Source organism: Oncorhynchus kisutch, unplaced genomic scaffold (genome assembly GCF_002021735.2).
Source record: "Oncorhynchus kisutch isolate 150728-3 unplaced genomic scaffold, Okis_V2 Okis03b-Okis08b_hom, whole genome shotgun sequence".
Classification (NCBI taxonomy): domain Eukaryota; kingdom Metazoa; phylum Chordata; class Actinopteri; order Salmoniformes; family Salmonidae; genus Oncorhynchus; species Oncorhynchus kisutch.
Window position 1 is genome coordinate 934,949 of NW_022261980.1, and position 19,246 is coordinate 954,194.

At 47.9% G+C, this 19,246-nt stretch overlaps 1 protein-coding gene across 10 annotated transcripts in view; it reads right to left on the reverse strand.

The window, feature by feature from the left end:
• The window catches only part of LOC109877903 (dmX-like protein 2), a 104,190-nt gene that overhangs the window by 28,807 nt on the left and 56,137 nt on the right, over positions 1-19,246 (reverse strand). For 3 of the 10 annotated variants that reach the window (XM_031812345.1, XM_031812348.1, XM_031812343.1), the window contains exons 31-40: positions 17,798-18,062; positions 17,355-17,560; positions 14,089-14,490; positions 13,615-13,815; positions 8,979-9,281; positions 8,597-8,788; positions 8,298-8,374; positions 8,053-8,183; positions 6,891-7,139; positions 3,682-3,762 (exon numbers count right to left, since the gene is read on the reverse strand). In XM_031812345.1, the coding sequence (XP_031668205.1) occupies positions 3,682-3,762; positions 6,891-7,139; positions 8,053-8,183; positions 8,298-8,374; positions 8,597-8,788; positions 8,979-9,281; positions 13,615-13,815; positions 14,089-14,490; positions 17,355-17,560; positions 17,798-18,062 (2,107 nt within the window). The remainder of the gene's footprint in view (positions 1-3,681; positions 3,763-6,890; positions 7,140-8,052; positions 8,184-8,297; positions 8,375-8,596; positions 8,789-8,978; positions 9,282-13,614; positions 13,816-14,088; positions 14,491-17,354; positions 17,561-17,797; positions 18,063-19,246) is intronic. The other 7 variants (XM_031812353.1, XM_031812346.1, XM_031812351.1 and 4 more) reach the window with 5 other exon arrangements.

Genomic DNA, 19,246 nt, shown 5'->3' on the forward strand with positions numbered 1-19,246 from the left:
AGCGTCTTCCTGGTCAGGTCACATGGTTATGGTAAACTCTGGGCCCAAGACATGGAGAGACACAGAAACACATACAGAGGAGAGCGGACACGACAGACACAGATGTTTTAACACAAACCTGAACCGTTATCCTGGGTGACTATCTCTGGAACCACTGAGACGAGAGACAAACCAAGACAACAGCGTAAGACGCACACAAGACACACACACGCACAACACACACACACACGTACAACACACACACACACACACGTCAGACTACTAGACAATACAGTCAAGGTGATCACAATAACTCATTATACTATATATCATGATGAGACTGGTTAGAATGGTTATGAATGGTTATATGACCAGAGGTTTCTAATAATATTCTAATCAACGTCTGTCTGCTGGTTGAAAGGCTTCTGAGTCCTTGAGGGTAATCTGCATGGCTTGTGACCTGGTATACAACAGAGAGAGACCAAGGACCATTATATCTCAGCTCTCCAGAGGGTGGGTGTATGTGTGGCACCAGCCTCTTTTCCTCCTCTCCTTTCCTGTTCTCTCCTCTCCACATCCTCCCCCACCAGCCTCTTTTCCTCCTATCCCCTCCTCTCCTCTCCGCTGTTCTCTCCTCTCCACATCCTCCCCCACCAGCCTCTTTTCCTCCTATCCTCTCCTCTCCGCTGTTCTCTCCTCTCCACATCCTCCCCCAGCCTCTTTTCCTCCTCTCCTCTCTGCTGTTCTCTCCTCTCCTTTCCGCTGTTCTCTCCTCTCCACATCCTCTTTTCCTCCTCTCCGCTGTTCTCTCCTCTCCCCTCCTCTCCATTCCGCTGTTCTCTCCTCTCCCCTCCGCTGTTCTCTCCTCTCCCCTCCGGGGTTCTCTCCTCTCCCCTCCGGGGTTCTCTCCTCTCCCCTCCGGGGTTCTCTCCTCTCCCCTCCGGGGTTCTCTCCTCTCCCCTCCGGGGTTCTCTCCTCTCCCCTCCGGGGTTCTCTCCTCTCCCCTCTCCCAGCCTCTTTTCCTCCTCTCCTTTCCGCTGTTCTCTCCCCTCCTCTCCATTCCGCTGTTCTCTCCTCTCCCCTCCGCTGTTCTCTACTCTCCACATCCTCTCCCAGCCTCTTTTCCTCTCTCCACTTCTCCACTCCTCCCCCTTTCACCCACATCCTGAAAGAACACTTGACTTCAAAGAAAAGTTATCAAGTCTAAATGTGAACACAAAACCATATTGATTTATTTAACACAATCTGCTAATAATGTCTGATCACTACAGGTTGGTTCCAAAACAGTATTCAGAAGAACTGATATTCAGAATTAGTTTGTCTACCGTCACATCTAATAAGTCATAATAAATATGTTGAATTACAGTTGTGTTGCTTTCATCAAGCACCTAACTACAATACCACAATCACATGCTAGAAACTAACATACTAATGGAGGAACAACATAGTTACTACAGTACACCATAACGGATACTACTGATCCACACTAGATCACCCAGGCAGTGGAGGCTGGTTAGGGGAGGACGGCTCATAGTAAGAGCTGGAATGGAAAAAATGGAATAGAATCAAACACATAGGAACCATTCATTCCGTTCCAGACATTACTATACAGCCCAGTTAGTGTTTTAAAAAATATATATCTTTTTTACATTTATTTAACTAGGCTCAGTTAAGAACAAATTCTTATTTTCAATGACAACCTAGGAACAGTGGGTTAACTGCCTGTTCATGGGCAGAACGACAGATTTGTAACCTTGTCAGCTCCGGGATTTGAACTTGCAACCTTTTGGTTATTAGTCCAATGATCTAACCACTAGGCTACCCTGCCGCCCCATGTACCTGGTTTACCCTTAGCCCAGTGAGTGTACCTGGTTTACCCTTAGTTAAGGCAGACCTATAGCAAAGTGAGTGTACCTGGTTTACCCTTAGTTAAGGCAGACCTATAGCCCAGTGAGTGTACCGGGTTTACCCTTAGTTAAGGCAGACCTATAGCCCAGTGAGTGTATCTGGTTCACCCTTAGTTAAGGCAGACCTATAGCCCAGTGAGTGTACCTGGTTTACCCTTAGCCCAGTGAGTGTACCTGGTTTACCCTTAGTTAAGGCAGACCTATAGCCCAGTGAGTGTACATGGTTTACCCTTAGTTAAGGCAGACCTATAGCCCAGTGAGTGTACCTGGTTTACCCTTAGTTAAGGCAGACCTATAGCACAGTGAGTGTACCTGGTTTACCCTTAGCCCAGTGAGTGTACCTGGTTTACCCTTAGTTAAGGCAGACCTATAGCCCAGTGAGTGTACCTGGTTTACCCTTAGTTAAGGCAGACCTATAGCCCAGTGAGTGTACCTGGTTTACCCTTAGTTAAGGCAGACCTATAGCCCAGTGAGTGTACCTGGTTTACCCTTAGTTAAGGCAGACCTATAGCCCAGTGAGTGTACCGGGTTTACCCTTAGTTAAGGCAGACCTATAGCCCAGTGAGTGTACCTGGTTTACCCTTAGTTAAGGCAGACCTATAGCCCAGTGAGTGTACCTGGTTTACCCTTAGTTAAGGCAGACCTATAGCCCAGTGAGTGTACCTGGTTTACCCTTAGTTAAGGCAGACCTATAGCCCAGTGAGTGTACCGGGTTTACCCTTAGTTAAGGCAGACCTATAGCCCAGTGAGTGTACCTGTGTTGTAACTTTAATGTGTTACAGAGTTAATGTTTAAGTTAATTCATTGAGCTGTATCTAAAGATATTTCTTTACAGTTATTTACATATGTAATTGTATTGGTTTGTATTGAATTACGCTTTTTGACGGCAAGTTCCAGAATGCCTTGCGACAGGAATGAGAGAGATAACGTGCCAATTATGTGCAGGTGCAAAGTGATTGAGAGGACTATAGCCCAGTGAGTGTACCTGGTTTAGCTTCAGTTAAGCCAGGCCTGAAGCACAGTGAGTACCTGGTTTAGCTTCAGTTAAGCCAGGCCTGAAGCACAGTGAGCGTACCTGGTTTAGCTTTAGTTAAGCCAGGCCTGAAGCACAGTGAGCGTACCTGGTTTAGCTTTAGTTAAGCCATGCCTGAAGCACAGTGAGTACCTGGTTTAGCTTCAGTTAAGCCAGGCCTGAAGCACAGTGAGTACCTGGTTTAGCTTTAGTTAAGCCAGGCCTGAAGCACAGTGAGCGTACCTGGTTTAGCTTTAGTTAAGCCAGGCCTGAAGCACAGTGAGCGTACCTGGTTTAGCTTTAGTTAAGCCAGGCCTGAAGCACAGTGAGCGTACCTGGTTTAGCTTTAGTTAAGCCAGGCCTGAAGCACAGTGAGCGTACCTGGTTTAGCTTTAGTTAAGCCAGGCCTGAAGCACAGTGAGTACCTGGTTAAACCTTGCAGTGCATTTCCACATAACACGATGGGGGCGATGAAACAACGGTGCCTCATTAATTTTCAATGGAGGGAAGTGAAGTGGTCGGGGGGAGGGTTGGTGGATGCGAGCATGAATACGGCGGGAACAAAGTTGGCGAAAGCTGAAATGTATGCAAATACTCCGCGATATACCAACGCTATTGACCAATAGAAGTTCACTAAAGCTTCCACCCCCTACTGGATTGGCTGTTGATACCTAGCCTGCTTGCTAGCACCCACATGAGGACAAAGCAAGCATGGCTATCCGAATTATCGTGTTATGTGGAAATGCACGGTTAGTTAACCCAGACCTGAAACACAGTGAGTACCTGGTTTAGACTTAGTCCCTGAGTCAGGTTCAGGGGTCACTGATGATGACGAGTCCGTTCTAGCTTTACCTGCTGCTGCTGCTATGGTGACAGACAGATAGAGATGACACAATGAGATGAGATGGAAAACATGCACACACACCTGCACAAACACACACACTCTGGTGCACGATGAGATGAGACCACAGCACACAATAACAGAGACAGACAGAGATCTATTTCTGTCCGTTCAGAGAACCATGAACCTCCAACGAATAGTATCCTTACAGAAAAGACCAGTTAACTTTCTGAGAAACACAGAGTGGGGAAACCACATTAGTGGCATTTACTGCACTGCAATACCACACCGCAAAACCAGGTCGTTTATCACTGCAAACCCACTGGAGCTCTGTTACTCACAACTAGGTGCTGCTGTGTCCCCTGAATCAGTGTGGAGGGGCTGGGAGACACTGGGGCTGGGGGGAGGACCCTGCTCAGGCCTACCTGCCTCAATATCAACTGGCACAGTGGAGAGGGGAGGAGGAGTTATGTATGTCTGGCTAGTCATGGGAGGGAGGAGGGGCTTGCGTCTGTTTTCCCAGCCTCAGGCATGAGTAAAAAAGGGGGGTGAAACAAGGGAGGGGTTAAGGTAGAATGTTACAGCAGGGGACAGATAGGAGAGAGATGAGGGGAGACAGAAAACACAGGACAGAACACAAAGGATAAACAAATGGGTAGAGGAGAGAGGTTGTGAGGTTGAGAGGTTGTGAGGTTGAGAGAGGTATAGAGGAGTAGAGGTATAGAGGAGTAGAGGTAGAGGAGTAGAGGTATAGAGGAGTAGAGGTATAGAGGAGTAGAGGTAGAGGAGTAGAGGTAGAGGAGTAGAGATATAGAGGTAGAGGAGTAGAGGTATAGAGGAGTAGAGGTATAGAGGAGTAGAGGTATAGAGGAGTAGAGGTATAGAGGAGTAGAGGTATAGAGGAGTAGAGGTATAGAGGAGTAGAGGTATAGAGGAGTAGAGGTATAGAGGAGTAGAGGTATAGAGGAGTAGAGGTATAGAGAAAGAGAGAAGTAGCAAGAAAGAAAGAGGTAGAGTGGAGTAGAGGTATAGAGGAGTAGAGGTATAGAGGAGTAGAGGTAGAGGAGAGGAGGTAGAGGAGTAGAGGTATAGAGGAGTAGAGGTATAGAGGAGTAGAGGTATAGAGGAGTAGAGGTATAGAGGAGTAGAGGTATAGAGGGTAGAGGTAGAGGAGTAGAGGTAGAGGAGGAGAGGGTATGAGGAGTAGAGGTATAGAGGAGTAGAGGTATAGAGGAGTAGAGGTATAGAGGAGTAGAGGTATAGAGGAGTAGAGGTATAGAGAAAGAGAGAAGTAGCAAGAAAGAAAGAGGTAGAGTGGAGTAGAGGTAGAGAGGAGTAGAGGTAGAGAGGAGTAGAGGTATAGAGGAGTAGAGGTAGAGGAGTAGAGGTAGAGGAGGAGAGGTAGAGAGAAGGAGGTAGAGAGAAGGAGGTAGAGAGAATGAGAGAGGTAGAGAGGAGTAGAGATAGAGAGAGAAAGAGGTAGAGAGAGAAAGAGAGGTAGAAAGAGAGAAAGAGAGAGAGAGGAGAAAGAGGTAGAGAGAGAAAGAGAGGTAGAGAGAGAGAGAGAAAGAGAGAGAGAAGAAAGAGAGAGAGAGAGAGAGAGAGAGAGGAGGAGAGAGAGAGAGAGAGAAGAGAGAGAAAGAGAGGGAGGTAGAGAGAGAGAGAGAGAGAAAGTAGAGAGAGAGAAGAGGAGAGGAGAGGTAGAGAGAGAGAGAGAGAAAGAGAGGGAGAGAGAGAGAGAGAGAGATAGAGAGAGAGAGGAGGAGAGAGAGAGAGAGAGAGAGAGAGAGAGAGAGAAAGAGAGGTAGAGGAGAGAGAGGAGAGAGGTAGAGAGAGAGAGAGAGAGAGAGAGAGAGGAGGAGGAGAGAGGAGAGAGAGAGAGAGAGAAAGAGAGGAGAGAGAGGAGAGGAGAGAGAGAGAGGTAGAGAGAGAAGAGAGAGGAGAGAGAGAGAGAGAGATAGAGAGGAGAGGTAGAGAGGAGGAGAGAGGTAGAGAGAGAGAGAGAGAGAGAGAGGAGAGAGAGGAGGAGAGAGGTAGAAGGAGAGAGAGGTAGAGAGAGAGAGGTAGAGGAGAGAGGAGAGAGGTAGAGGAGGAGATAGAGGAGAGGAGAGAGGTAGAGAGGAGGTAGAGAGAGGAGAGAGGTAGAGAGGAGGAGAGGTAGAGAGAGGTAGAAAGAAGGTAGAGAGAGGTAGAGAGGAGGTAGAGAGGAGGAGAGAGGTAGAGAGGTAGAAAGAGAGAGAGGAGGTAGAGAGAGGTAGAGAGGAGGAGAGAGGTAGAGAGGGGAGAGAGAGGTAAAGAGAGGTAAAAAGGAGGTAGAGAGAGGAGGTAGAGAGGAGGAGAGAGGTAGAGGAGAGAGGTAGAAAGGAGTAAGAGAGAGGTAAAGAGAGGTAGAATGGAGGTAGAGAGAGGAGAGAGGTAGAGAGAGGAGGAGAGAGGTAGAGAGAAAGAGAGAAAGAGAGGAGGAGAGGAGGATAGAGGTAGAAAGGAGGAGAGGTAGAAAGGAGGAGAGAGGTAGAGGAGGAGAAGAGAGGTAGAGGAGGAGAGAGGTAGAGAGGAGGTAGAGAGGAGGTAGAGAGAGGAGAGAGGTAGAGAGGAGGTAGAGAGGAGGAGAGAGGTAGAGAGAGGTAGAAAGAAGGTAGAGAGAGGTAGAGAGGAGGTAGAGAGGAGGAGAGAGGTAGAGAGGTAGAAAGAGAGAGAGGAGGTAGAGAGAGGTAGAGAGGAGGAGAGAGGTCGAGAGGTAGAGAGAGGAGAGAGGTAAAGAGAGGTAAAAAGGAGGTAGAGAGAGGAGGTAGAGAGGAGGAGAGAGGTAGAGGAGAGAGGTAGAAAGGAGTAAGAGAGAGGTAAAGAGGTAGAATGGAGGTAGAGAGGAGAGAGGTAGAGAGAGGAGGAGAGAGGTAGAGAGGAGGTAGAGAGGAGGAGAGAGGAGGGAGAGAGGAGGTAGAGAGGAGGTAGAGAGGAGGAGAGAGGTAGAGAGAAAGAGAGAAGGAGAGAAGGAGAGAGGTAGAAAGGAGGAGAGGTAGAGGAGAGAGGTAGAGGAGGAGAGAGGTAGAGGAGGAGATAGAGGAGGAGAGAGGTAGAAAGGAGGAAGAGAGAGGTAAAGAGGAGGTAGAGAGAGGTCAGGGGTTACACGCCGAGGGGCGTACTAAGTTACCTGGAGTGATCTCGACGTTCCGTTTCGGTTTGATGATGATTTTAGCCCCACCCCCAAACACGGCCGCCCACATCTTGTTGCTGAGGGGGTGAGCAGCGAGGCGGAATAGTTCGTTGCCAGCGTGCATGCCCAACCCGTGGATGAGCAGGGACAGGTAAACTGCCACCACAGCCTCACACAGCAACACGTTGAGCTTGGGCTGATCCTCGCCCTGAGCTGACTGAACCAGAGCAATCAGAGAGGACACACCTAGAGGAGAGAGGGAAATAGACAGACATATTCATATAATACATTTCATGTAATTACATTTATACAGAACACACTACTGATAGGTAAAATGAAGGCTTGAATAAATATGATGTCTTTGTACAACACAGAACCACATTAGACTGATCTAATGATATTATTAGATAGTTATCTACTACAGAACCACAGTAGACTGATCTAATGATATTATTAGATAGTTCTCTACTACAGAACCACATTAGACTGATCTAATGATATTATTAGATAGTTCTCTACTACAGAACCACATTAGACTGATCTAATGATATTATTAGATAGTTATCTACTACAGAACCACATTAGAGTGATCTAATGATATTATTAGATAGTTATCTACTACAGAACCAGACTCGTGCTGTAATAAGATTCCCGCTACATATTAACAGTGGAGAGATGGCGTGACACATCCATCCATCCCAGCGTCTCCTTCTGTTTTATTCCCCACAGGCTACAGAGCTGCTATTACTGAGTACCATCTGTTTCTCTCACTGTTAGTCATCTTTGTCTCTCTGTTTCTGTCAGTCATCTCTGTCTGTCCTCTCTCTCTCTGTGTTTCTTTCTCCATCTTTATCAGTCCTCTCTCTGTCTGTTCTCTCAATTCAATTATTTTTGTCCTCTCCCTCTCCTCCCTCCCCTTCCCATTCAGCTGTCTGCTCAGACGATCATTTGATAGACATTCATTTACAGAGCTGTGTGTGTACCTGGCCACTGTGTGGGGGCAGAGCTGTGTGTGTACCTGGCCACTGTGTGGGGGCAGAGCTGTGTGTGTACCTGGCCACTGTGTGGGGGCAGAGCTGTGTGTGTACCTGGCCACTGTGTGGGGGGCAGAGCTGTGTGTGTACCTGGCCACTGCGCGGGGGCAGAGCTGTGTGTGTACCTGGCCACTGCGCGGGGGCAGAGGTGGGTGTAGCATGCTCCTCGATGCTCTCGGTGCGTAACCGTCTCCTCTCACTCAGCAGCAGGCCCTGGTACACCATCCCTGTAAACTGATTGGCCTCTGCCTGGCTGCTGCAAGGTACCATGGGAAAGAGCCATGGTCAGGATCAGACAGTCATGACAATTCATCTCAACAGGAAATGACAGTATGAACTCAAACTATAGGTCATCAAAACGTGTGTGTACCTGTAGCTATGGCTGTCACACAGGGCTTGATAGATGCAGGCAGACAGAGAGGCAGCCAGGGTGTGCAGGAGATTCACCTGGAGAGATGAGAGACAAACTATACTCATCTCATGGAGGAACAAACCATTTCTAGATGAATAGCCAACATGAGACTATGACAGAAAGGTCTGCTGTGTGGGGATTTATCTTTGAATGAAGACTCCTTGTGACAATAATTTCTGTTGGCAGTTTAGTAGTGTGTTTTAAATGTGTGATCAGTTTGAACCCCCAGGCTGTCGTACTAACAGACCCATACATACCCTGTCGTCCATGAGGTCAGGGTGTGGAGGCAACTCCATCTGTGTGATGGTGTGAAGGATGTCATGGATGTGGTTGCTAAGGTGGAGGACAGGGTTGGAGATCACTGTCTTGGTGGTGGCGATACTGGCTGAGAGGAGGGGGAGGGTGGTGGGGAGGGGCAGGGGGGACTGGAGCTGTTTCACTGTAGTCTCCTGGAGGGGAGGAGAGGGGAGAATAAGAGAAAGGAGAGACAAGGGGAGGAGAAGAGCAAGAATATATCAGAGAGTTGATACGGGGAGGGAGGGAGAGACAGAGAGACAGAGAGACAGAGAGAGAGAGAGAGAGAGAGAGAGAGAGAGAGAGAGAGAGACCTGTGTGTGTGTGTGTTTCTTCAGCACCTACCTGTTGGCTCTCTTGCAGCAGGAAGATGAGCTCCATGCGTACTGAGGTGACCCCCCCTCCCTTGGCTCCGTGCAGGCTGCAGTAGGACAGGAAGACTCGGAGCAGAGCCTGGTTCTTCCTCAGCCACGCCTTCCTCCTCTCAGCATGAAGCTGCTTGGCTGCGAGACGCCTACGCCCCAGCTGGTGGCGCTCATACGCCCCCGCCTCCGTACCCCCGCCACCCCCCAGGGACTCCTCAAACACGTCCTCTACTCCTCCATCATCCCATCTCTCCAGCTCCTGGCTCTCCTCCTTCCCCGTCACCTGAAGAAGAGAAGAGGACATTGGGTTTGATCTTGAAGCTGTTCTGGTACTGTAGCAGTAATAGTTACAGGAAATACTGTTTAATTCAACTCTATCCAGTTCTGGTACAGTATGTCTGATGATACGTGGTGGTTAGGATCTAGGTGACATGGTTGGGGTCAATTACATTTCAATACAGTCAATTCAGGAAGTAAACTGACATTTTGGGAAAGTTAGCAGAAATGTGCAACCCTCTGAGTGTCCTTTAAAGGGAGCTGTGTACCTTGTAGTGGCAGATGAAGTGTGTGTGTGTGTGTGTGTACCTTGCAGTGGCAGATGAAGTGTGTGTGTGTGTGTACCTTGTAGTTGCAGATGAAGTGTGTGTGTGTGTGTGTGTACCTTGTAGTTGCAGATGAAGTGTGTGTATGTGTACCTTGCAGTGGCAGATGGTGTGTATGTGTACCTTGTAGTGGCAGATGCAGTGTGTGTGTAACTTGTAGTGGCAGATGGTGTGTGTGTGTGTACCTTGTAGTGGCAGATGGTGTGTGTGTACCCTGTAGAGACAGATGGTGTGTGTGTGTACCTTGTGGTGGCAGATGGTGTGTGCGTGTACCTTGTAGTGGCAGATGGTGTGTGTGTGAACCCTGTAGTGGCAGATGGTGTGTGTACCTTGTAGTAGCAGATGGTGTGTGTACCTTGTAGTGGCAGATGGTGTATGTGTGTACCGTGTTGTGGCAGATGGTGTGTGTGTACCTTGTAGTGGCAGATGGTTTGTGTGTGTGTACCTTGTAGTGGCAGATGGTGTGTGTGTGTGTGCCTTGTAGTGGCAGATGGTGTGTGTGTGTGTGTGCCTTGTAGTGGCAGATGGTGTGTGTGTGTGCCTTGTAGTGGCAGATGGTGTGTGTGTACCTTGTAGTGGCAGATGGTGTGTACCTTGTAGTAGCAGATGGTGTGTGTACCTTGTAGTAGCAGATGGTGTATGTGTGTGTACCTTGTAGTGGCAGATGGTGTATGTGTGTACCTTGTAGTGGCAGATGGTTTGTGTGTGTACCTTGTAGTGGCAGATGGTGTGTGTGTGTGTGCCTTGTGGTGGCGGATGGTGTGTGTGTGTACCTTGTAGTGGCAGATGGTGTGTGTGTGTGCCTTGTAGTGGCAGACGGTGTGTGTGTGCCTTGAAGTGGCAGATGGTGTGTGTGCGTACCTTGTAGTGGCAGATGGTGTGTGTGTGTGCCTTGTAGTGGCAGATGGTGTGTGTGTGTGTGCCTTGTAGTGGCAGATGGTGTGTGTGTGTGCCTTGTAGTGGCAGATGGTGTGTGTGTGTGTGCCTTGTAGTGGCAGATGGTGTGTGTGCGTACCTTGTAGTGGCAGATGGTGTGTGTGTGTGCCTTGTAGTGGCAGATGGTGTGTGTGTGTGTGCCTTGTAGTGGCAGATGGTGTGTGTATACCTTGTAGTAGCAGATGGTGTGTGTGTACCTTGTAGTGGCAGATGGCGTGTGTGTACCTTGTTGTGGCAGATGGTGTGTGTGTACCTTGTAGTGGCAGATGGTTTGTGTGTGCGTGCCTTGTAGTGGCAGATGGTGTGTGTGTGTGTGCCTTGTAGTGGCAGATGGTGTGTGTGTGCCTTGTAGTGGCAGATGGTGTGTGTGTGTGTGCCTTGTAGTGGCAGATGGTGTGTGTGTACCTTGTAGTGGCAGATGGTGTATGTGTGTGCCTCATAGTGGCAGATGGTGTGTGTGTGTACCTCGTAGTGGCAGATGGTGTGTGTGTGTGTGCCTTGTAGTGGCAGATGGTGTGTGTGTACATTGTAGTGGCAGATGGTGTATGTGTGTGCCTCATAGTGGCAGATGGTGTGTGTGTGTACCTCGTAGTGGCAGATGGTGTGTGTGTACCTTGTGGTGGTAGATGGTGTGAGTGTGTACCTTCTAGTGGCAGATGGTGTATGTGTGTACCTTGTTGTGGCAGATGGTGTGTGTGTGTGTACCTTGTAGTGGCAGATGGTGTGTGTGTGTACCTTGTAGTGGCAGATGGTGTGTGTGTGCCTTGTAGTGGCAGATGGTGAGTGTGTGTACCTTGTAGTGGCAGATGGTGTGTGTGTACCTTGTAGTGGCAGATGGTGTGTGTGTACCTTGTAGTTGCAGATGGTGTGCGTGTGTACCTTGTAGTGGCAGATGGCTGCGTGTGTACCTTGTAGTGGCAGATGGTGTGTGTGTGTACCTTGTAGTGGCAGATGGTGTGTGTGTACCTTGTAGTGGCATGTGATGTGTGTGTGCCTTGTAGTGGCAGATGGTGTGTGTGTGTGCCTTGTAGTGGCAGATGGTGTGTGTGTACCTTGTTGTGGCAGATGGTGCGTGTGTACCTTGTAGTGGCAAATGATGTGTGTGTGCCTTGTGGTGGCAGATGGTGTGTGTGTGACCTTGTTGTGGCAGATGGTGCGTGTGTACCTTGTAGTGGCAGATGGTTTGTGTGTGTGTACCTTGTAGTGGCAGATGGTGTGTGTGTGTACCTTGTGGTGGAAGATGGTGTGTGTACCTTGTAGTTGCATATGATGTGTGTGTGTACCTTGTAGTGGTAGATGGTGTGAGTGTGTACCTTCTAGTGGCAGATGGTGTATGTGTGTACCTTGTTGTGGCAGATGGTGTGTGTGTGTGTACCTTGTAGTGGCAGATGGTGTGTGTGCGCCTTGTAGTGGCAGATGGTGAGTGTGTGTACCTTGTAGTGGCAGATGGTGAGTGTGTGTACCTTGTAGCGGCAGATGGCTGTGTGTGTACCTTGTAGTAGCAGATGGTGTGTGTGTGCCTTGTAGTGGCAGATGGTGTGTGTGTACCTTGTAGTGGCAGATGGTGTGTGTGTACCTTGTAGTGGCATATGATGTGTGTGTGCCTTGTAGTGGCAGATGGTGTGTGTACCTTGTTGTGGCAGATGGTGCGTGTGTACCTTGTAGTGGCAGATGGTGTGTGTGTGTACCTTGTAGTGGCAGATGGTGTGTGTGTGTGTGTGTGTGCCTTGTAGTGGCAGATGGTGTGTGTGTGTACCTTGTAGTGGCAGATGGTGTGTGTGTGTGTACCTTGTAGTGGCAGATGGTGTGTGTGTGTGTACCTTGTAGTGGCAGATGGTGTGTGTGTGTGTACCTTGTAGTGGCAGATGGTGTGTGTGTGTGTACCTTGTAGTTGCATATGGTGTGTGTGTGTACCTTGTGGTGACAGATGGTGTGTGTGTGTGTACCTTGTAGTGGTGAGTGTGTGTACCTTGTAGTGGCAGATGGTGTGTGTGTACCTTGTAGTGGCAGATGGTGTGTGTGTACCTTGTAGTTGCAGATGGTGTGTGTGTACCTTGTAGTGGCAGATGGCTGTGTGTGTACCTTGTAGTGGCAGATGGTGTGTGTGTACCTTGCAGTGACAGATGGTGTGTGTGTACCTTGTAGTGGCATATGATGTGTGTGTGCCTTGTAGTGGCAGATGGTGTGTGTGTACCTTGTTGTGGCAGATGGTGCGTGTGTACCTTGTAGTGGCAGATGGTTTGTGTGTGTGTGTACCTTGTAGTGGCAGACGGTGTGTGTGTGTGTGTGTGCCTTGTAGTGGCAGATGGTGTGTGTGTGTACCTTGTAGTGGCAGATGGTGTGTGTGTGTGTGTGTACCTTGTAGTGGCAGATGGTGTGTGTGTGTGTGTACCTTGTAGTGGCAGATGGTGTGTGTGTGTACCTTGTAGTTGCATATGGTGTGTGTGTGTACCTTGTGGTGGCAGATGGTGTGTGTGTGTGTACCTTGTAGTGGTGAGTGTGTGTACCTTGTAGTGGCAGATGGTGTGTGTGTACCTTGTAGTTGCAGATGGTGTGTGTGTGTGTGTGTACCTTGTAGTGGCAGATGGCTGTGTGTGTACCTTGTAGTGGCAGATGGTGTGTGTGTACCTTGCAGTGGCAGATGGTGTGTGTGTACCTTGTAGTGGCATATGATGTGTGTGTGCCTTGTAGTGGCAGATGGTGTGTGTGTACCTTGTAGTGGCAGATGGTGTGTGTGTACCTTGTAGTGGCATATGATGTGTGTGTGCCTTGTAGTGGCAGATGGTGTGTGTGTACCTTGTTGTGGCAGATGGTGCGTGTGTACCTTGTAGTGGCAGATGGTTTGTGTGTGTGTGTACCTTGTAGTGGCAGATGGTGTGTGTGTGTGTGTGTGCCTTGTAGTGGCAGATGGTGTGTGTGTGTACCTTGTAGTGGCAGATGGTGTGTGTGTGTGTACCTTGTAGTGGCAGATGCTGTGTGTGTGTGTACCTTGTAGTGGCAGATGGTGTGTGTGTGTGTATCTTGTAGTGGCAGATGGTGTGTGTGTGTACCTTGTAGTGGCAGATGGTGTGTGTGTACCTTGTAGTTGCAGATGCGGTGCATGGCCCCTATCTCCTTCTCTAACCAGCTGTAAAGCTGAAAGCGCAGCTTCCCTCCGTCCACCTCATAGCCCGTAGCTAACGTCCTGAGCTCTGTCATCAGTATCTTCAGACACGCTCTGAACTTCAGCTGCTCTGCGATCACGTCCACCTCAGACTCACCCTGAGAGCAGAGATGGTTCTGGAAATATGTAGCACTTAACTGTCATAATAACTCTATATTAACAGTGTCATACCTATATAATATTCTTACAGAATAAATCCTATTTTTAATTAGACTGATACATATGATATTTTCAATAAACAAGAAAATTCTTTATGGTGTTAAAAAATGAACTGATCTTTTTGGATGATACGTTAACAGACAAGGAACTCCCAACACGACATTATCCACCATCACAGAGCTTATGTATCAACTCGCTTTTCTTTTAAAGTAATCAGTCGCCAGCCCTACCTGAGAGTCCTCTCTCTGCAGCCCAGGTGGTCTCACCCCCCCAGACCCCTCGTCAGCTTTGGTCTCCACATCAGTCTTCTTCATTGTCAGACCACCATCAGTATCATCTTCATCGTTCTTATCATCTCCCCAGTCCAGCTGGAGTCCATCGTCCTCCACTTTGACCAGAGGCTGGCTCCAGTCCAGTGTGGCTGAGCTCTCCTCTGTACCCCAGGCAGGATTGGCCTTAACTGGGGCAGGAGAGGCCCAGTCCAGGGCCCCCTGGTTCCCATTCTCCAGGGTCAGGCTAGAGCTGACGTTGGCCATGGAAGAGCCTTTACTTAGGGGGGACGAGGAGACTGACTTCTTGGTCACCTTGGGGATCTTAGAGAGCACCTCCAGGGCAAGCACTGGACAGCCCACCTTTATTACAAAACAGAATAACTCTATTAGTAACATTAGTAAGTAGCTTCCACGAGTCAAAACCGCTCATATGGCAGACGCCTCCTGTTTCTGTATGGTGAGGCAGCTTGATGTACTGTAAAACCCCCTGGACAGGACACTAGTCTATCTCCTGTTTCTGTAGGGTGAGGCAGCTTGATGTACTGTAAAACCCCCTGGACAGGACACTAGTCTATCTCCTGTTTCTGTATGGTGAGGCAGCTTGATGTACTGTAACGCCCCCTGGACAGGACACTAGTCTATCTCCTGTTTCTGTAGGGTGAGGCAGTTTGATGTACCAGTACACCCCCTGGACAGGACACTAGTCTATCTCCTGTTTCTGTAGGGTGAGGCAGTTTGATGTACTGTAACACCCCCTGGACAGGACACTAGTCTATCTCCTGTTTCTGTATGGTGAGGCAGTTTGATGTACTGTAACACCCCCTGGACAGGACACTAGTCTATCTCCTGTTTCTGTAGGGTGAGGCAGCTTGATATACTGTAAAACCCCCTGGACAGGACACTAGTCTATCTCCTGTTTCTGTAGGGTGAGGCAGTTTGATGTACCAGTACACCCCCTGGACAGGACACTAGTCTATCTCCTGTTTCTGTAGGGTGAGGCAGTTTGATGTACTGTAACACCCCCTGGACAGGACACTAGTCTATCTCCTGTTTCTGTATGGTGAGGCAGTTTGATGTACTGTAACACCCCCTGGACAGGACACTAGTCTATCTCCTGTTTCTGTATGGTGAGGCAGCTTGATGTACTGTAAAACCCCCTGGACAGGACACTAGTCTATCTCCTGTTTCTGTAGGGTGAGGCAGTTTGATGTACTGTAACACCCCCTGGACAGGACACTAGTCTATCTCCTGTTTCTGTAGGGTGAGGCAGTTTGATGTACTGTAAAACCCCCTGGACAGGACACTAGTCTATCTCCTGTTTCTGTATGGTGAGGCAGTTTGATGTACTGTAACACCCCCTGGGCAGGACACTAGTCTATAGCAGGGCCTTACCCCCAATATATCTCTTTATTAGTAACATTACTTTCAGATGAATTAACTTATCCTTTATTTATAAAAGGTGAGAAAAATGATACTTATCTTAAAATACTGTTAGTATACAATGACTATAGTTTTTAATGCCGTGCCACATTACACCTTATAATAAGTGCTATACTACAGCCGTGGCCAAAGGTTTTGAGAATGATACAAATATTAACTTTCCCAAAGTTTGCTGCTTCAGTGTCTTCAGATATTTTAGTCAGTTACTATGGAATACTGAAGTATAATTAAGAGCATTTCATAAGTGTCAAAGGCTTTTATTGACAATTACATGAAGTTGATGCAAAGAGTCAATATTTGCAGTGTTGACCCTTCTCTTTCAAGACCTCTGCAATCTGCCCTGGCATGCTGTCAATTAACTTCTGGGCCACATCCTGACTGATGGCAGCCCATTCTTGCATAATCAATGCTTGGAGTTTGCCAGAATTTGTGTGTTTTTGTTTGTCCACCCACCTCTTGAGGATTGACCACAAGTTCTCAATGGGATTAAGGTCTGGGGAGTTTCCTGGCCATGGACCCAAAATATCGATGTTTTATTCCCTGAGACAATTAGTTGTCACTTTAGCTTATGGCAAGGTGCTCCATCATGCTGGAAAAGGCATTGTTCGTCACCAAACTGTTCCTGGATGGTTGGGAGAAGTTGCTCTCGGAGGATGTGTTGGTACCATTCTTTATTCATGGCTGTGTTCTTAGGCAAAATTGTGAGTGAGCCCACTCCCTTGGCTGAGAAGCAACCCCACACATGAATGGGCTCAGGATACTTTACTGTTGGCATGACACAGGACTGATGGTAGCACTCTCCTTGTCTTCTCCGGACAAGCTTTTTTCCGGATGCCCCAAACAATCGGAAAGGGGATTCATCAAAGAAAATGACTTTACCCCAGTCCTCAGCAGTCCAATCCCTGTACCTTTTGCAGAATATCAGTCTGTCCCAGATGTTTTTCCTGGTGAGAAGTGGCTTCTTTGCTGCCCTTCTTGACACCAGAACATCCTCCAAAAGTCTTCGCCTCACTGTGCGTGCAGATGCACTCACACCTGCCTGCTGCCATTCCTGAGCAAGCTCTGTACTGGCGGTGCCCCGATCCCGCAACTGAATCAACTTTAAGAGACGGTCCTGTCGCTTGCTGGACATTCTTGGACATCCTTCTTCACAGCAATTGAAACGCTCTCCTTGAAGTTCTTGATGATCCGATAAATGGTTGATTTAGGTGCAATCTTACTGGCAGCAATATCCTTGCCTGTGAAGCCCGTTTTTGCATAAAGCAATGATGACGGCACATGTTTCCTTGCAGGTAACCATGGTTGACAGAGGAAGAACAATAATTCCTAGCACCACCCTCCTTTTGAAGCTTCCAGTCTGTTATTCAAGCTCAAATCTGCATGACAGAGTCCTCGTCAACACTCACACCTGTGTTAACGAGAGAATCACTGACATGTCAGCTGGTCCTTTTGTGGCAGGGCTGAAATGCAGTGGAAATGTTTTTTGGAGATTCAGTTCATTTGCATGGCAAAGAGGGACTTTGCAATTAATTGCAATTCCTCTGATCACTCTTCATAACATTCTGGAGTATATGCAAATTAACATCATACAAACTGAGGCAGCAGACTTTGTGAAAATTTATATTTGTGTCATTCTCAAAACCTTTGGCCACGACTGTACAGGTATAATACAATATCGTTTTTTAAGTTGTCAACTTTGTGTTATCTTCGATGCTTCTAAATGCATTGTATCCATGTGTGGTTGAATTGTGTTATTAAATGATTGATTAAAACAAATCAAAGACCTTGAAGTGTGCGTTGGCGGTGGTGAAGAAGAGTTTGCGTTCGATGAGGTTGATCTCGTCGACGCTGCTCTTCTCCGAGGTGAGGCCTAGTGATGATGTCACAGCACCCTCAGGGGACGCATAGTGACGGCGGATGATCAGGGGGTGTGTCCTCAGGTAGTTATAGAAACTAAATACCACTGGGTTACACGACTTCACCATCACATCTGGGGGAGAGGGGGGGGGGGGGGGGGGTAGAGAGGAGAAAAAGGGAGAGAGAGAGAAGGGGAGGGAGGGGGAGAGAAGGGGAGGGATAGGGAGAGAAGGGGGAGGGGAGGGATAGGGAGAAAGTAAGAGGTAGATAGAGGTCAATGCAAATCAATCCAGTTAGAATATAGCATCAGCACTCAGCTGAAACATCCCTGTCCTCTCTGAGGGTGTGATCTACCACCATGCTTTCTCACCTGGGTTCTCATCATCCTCTTTGGGGATGCACTCTAGCAGTGTGTCCAGAGCCTTGGTGTAGTCCTTCATGATCCAGAAGGCTATGCTGCGTAGGAATGGGTCCGGGTGTAGTTTGGTGCAGTGGTACCCTGACCCGTCCCTCTGGCAGCCCAAAACCTTCTCATACAGGATGGCTTGGCAGGTGGAACTGCTCTCATAGTCAGCCTCGTACAGCCTGGCTACTACCATGGCCAACTGGATATCTTCCATCTTCTCCAAGCACACCTAGAGAAGAGGGACAGTTACAGGAGAGGAGAAAGAGGACAGTACAGTTAGAGTAGAGGACAGTTAGAGTAGAGGACAGTACAGTTAGAGTAGAGGACAGTACAGTTAGAGTAGAGAACAGTACAGTTAGAGTAGAGGACAGTACAGTTAGAGTAGAGGACAGTACAGTTAGAGTAGAGGACAGTACAGTTAGAGTAGAGGACAGTACAGTTAGAGTAGAGGACAGTACAGTTAGAGTAGAGGACAGTTAGAGTAGAGGACAGTACAGTTAGAGTAGAGGACAGTACAGTTAGAGTAGAGGACAGTACAGTTAGAGTAGAGGACAGTTAAAGTTGGCCTGTGTTCCATAAGGAATATACATTGCCTTGCAAAAGTATTCACCCCCCTTTTTTTACTAAGCAAGTCAGTTAAGAACAAATTCTTATTTTCAATGACGGCCTCGGAACAGTGGGTTAACTGCCTGTTCAGGGGCAGAACGACAGATTTGTACCTTGTCAACTCGGGGATTTGAACTTGCAACCTTTTGGTTACTAGTCCAACGCGCTAACCACCTTGACATTTTTCCTATTTTGTTGCATTACAAAATGGACTTAAATGGATTTTTAATGTAATGGACATACAAAATAGTCCAAATTTGTGAAGTGAAATGAAAAAAAATGAGCTGTTTCAAAAATGTATAAAAAATTAAAAAGGGAAAAGTGGTGCGTGCATATGTATTCACCCCCTTTGCCCCTAAATAAGATCTGGTGCAACCAATTACCTTCAGAAGTCACATAATTAGTTAAATAAAGGCCACCTGTGTGCAATCTAAGTGTCACATGATATGTCACATGATCTCAGTATGTATTTTTACACACCTGTTCAGAAAGGCCCCAGAGTCTGCAATACAACTAAGCAAGGGGCACCACCAAGCAAGCAACACTATGAAGACCAAGGAGCTCTCCAAACAGGTCAGGGACAAAGTTGTGGAGAAGTACAGATCGGGGTTGGGTTATAAAAAAATATCTGAAACTTTGAGCATCCCACAGAGCATCATTAAATCCATTATTAAACAATTTAAAGAAAATGGCACCACAACAAACCTGCCAAGAGAGGGCCGCCCACCAAAACTCACAGACCAGGCAAGGAGGGCATTAATCAGAGAGGCAATAAAGAGACAAAAGATAACCCTGAAGGAGCTGCAA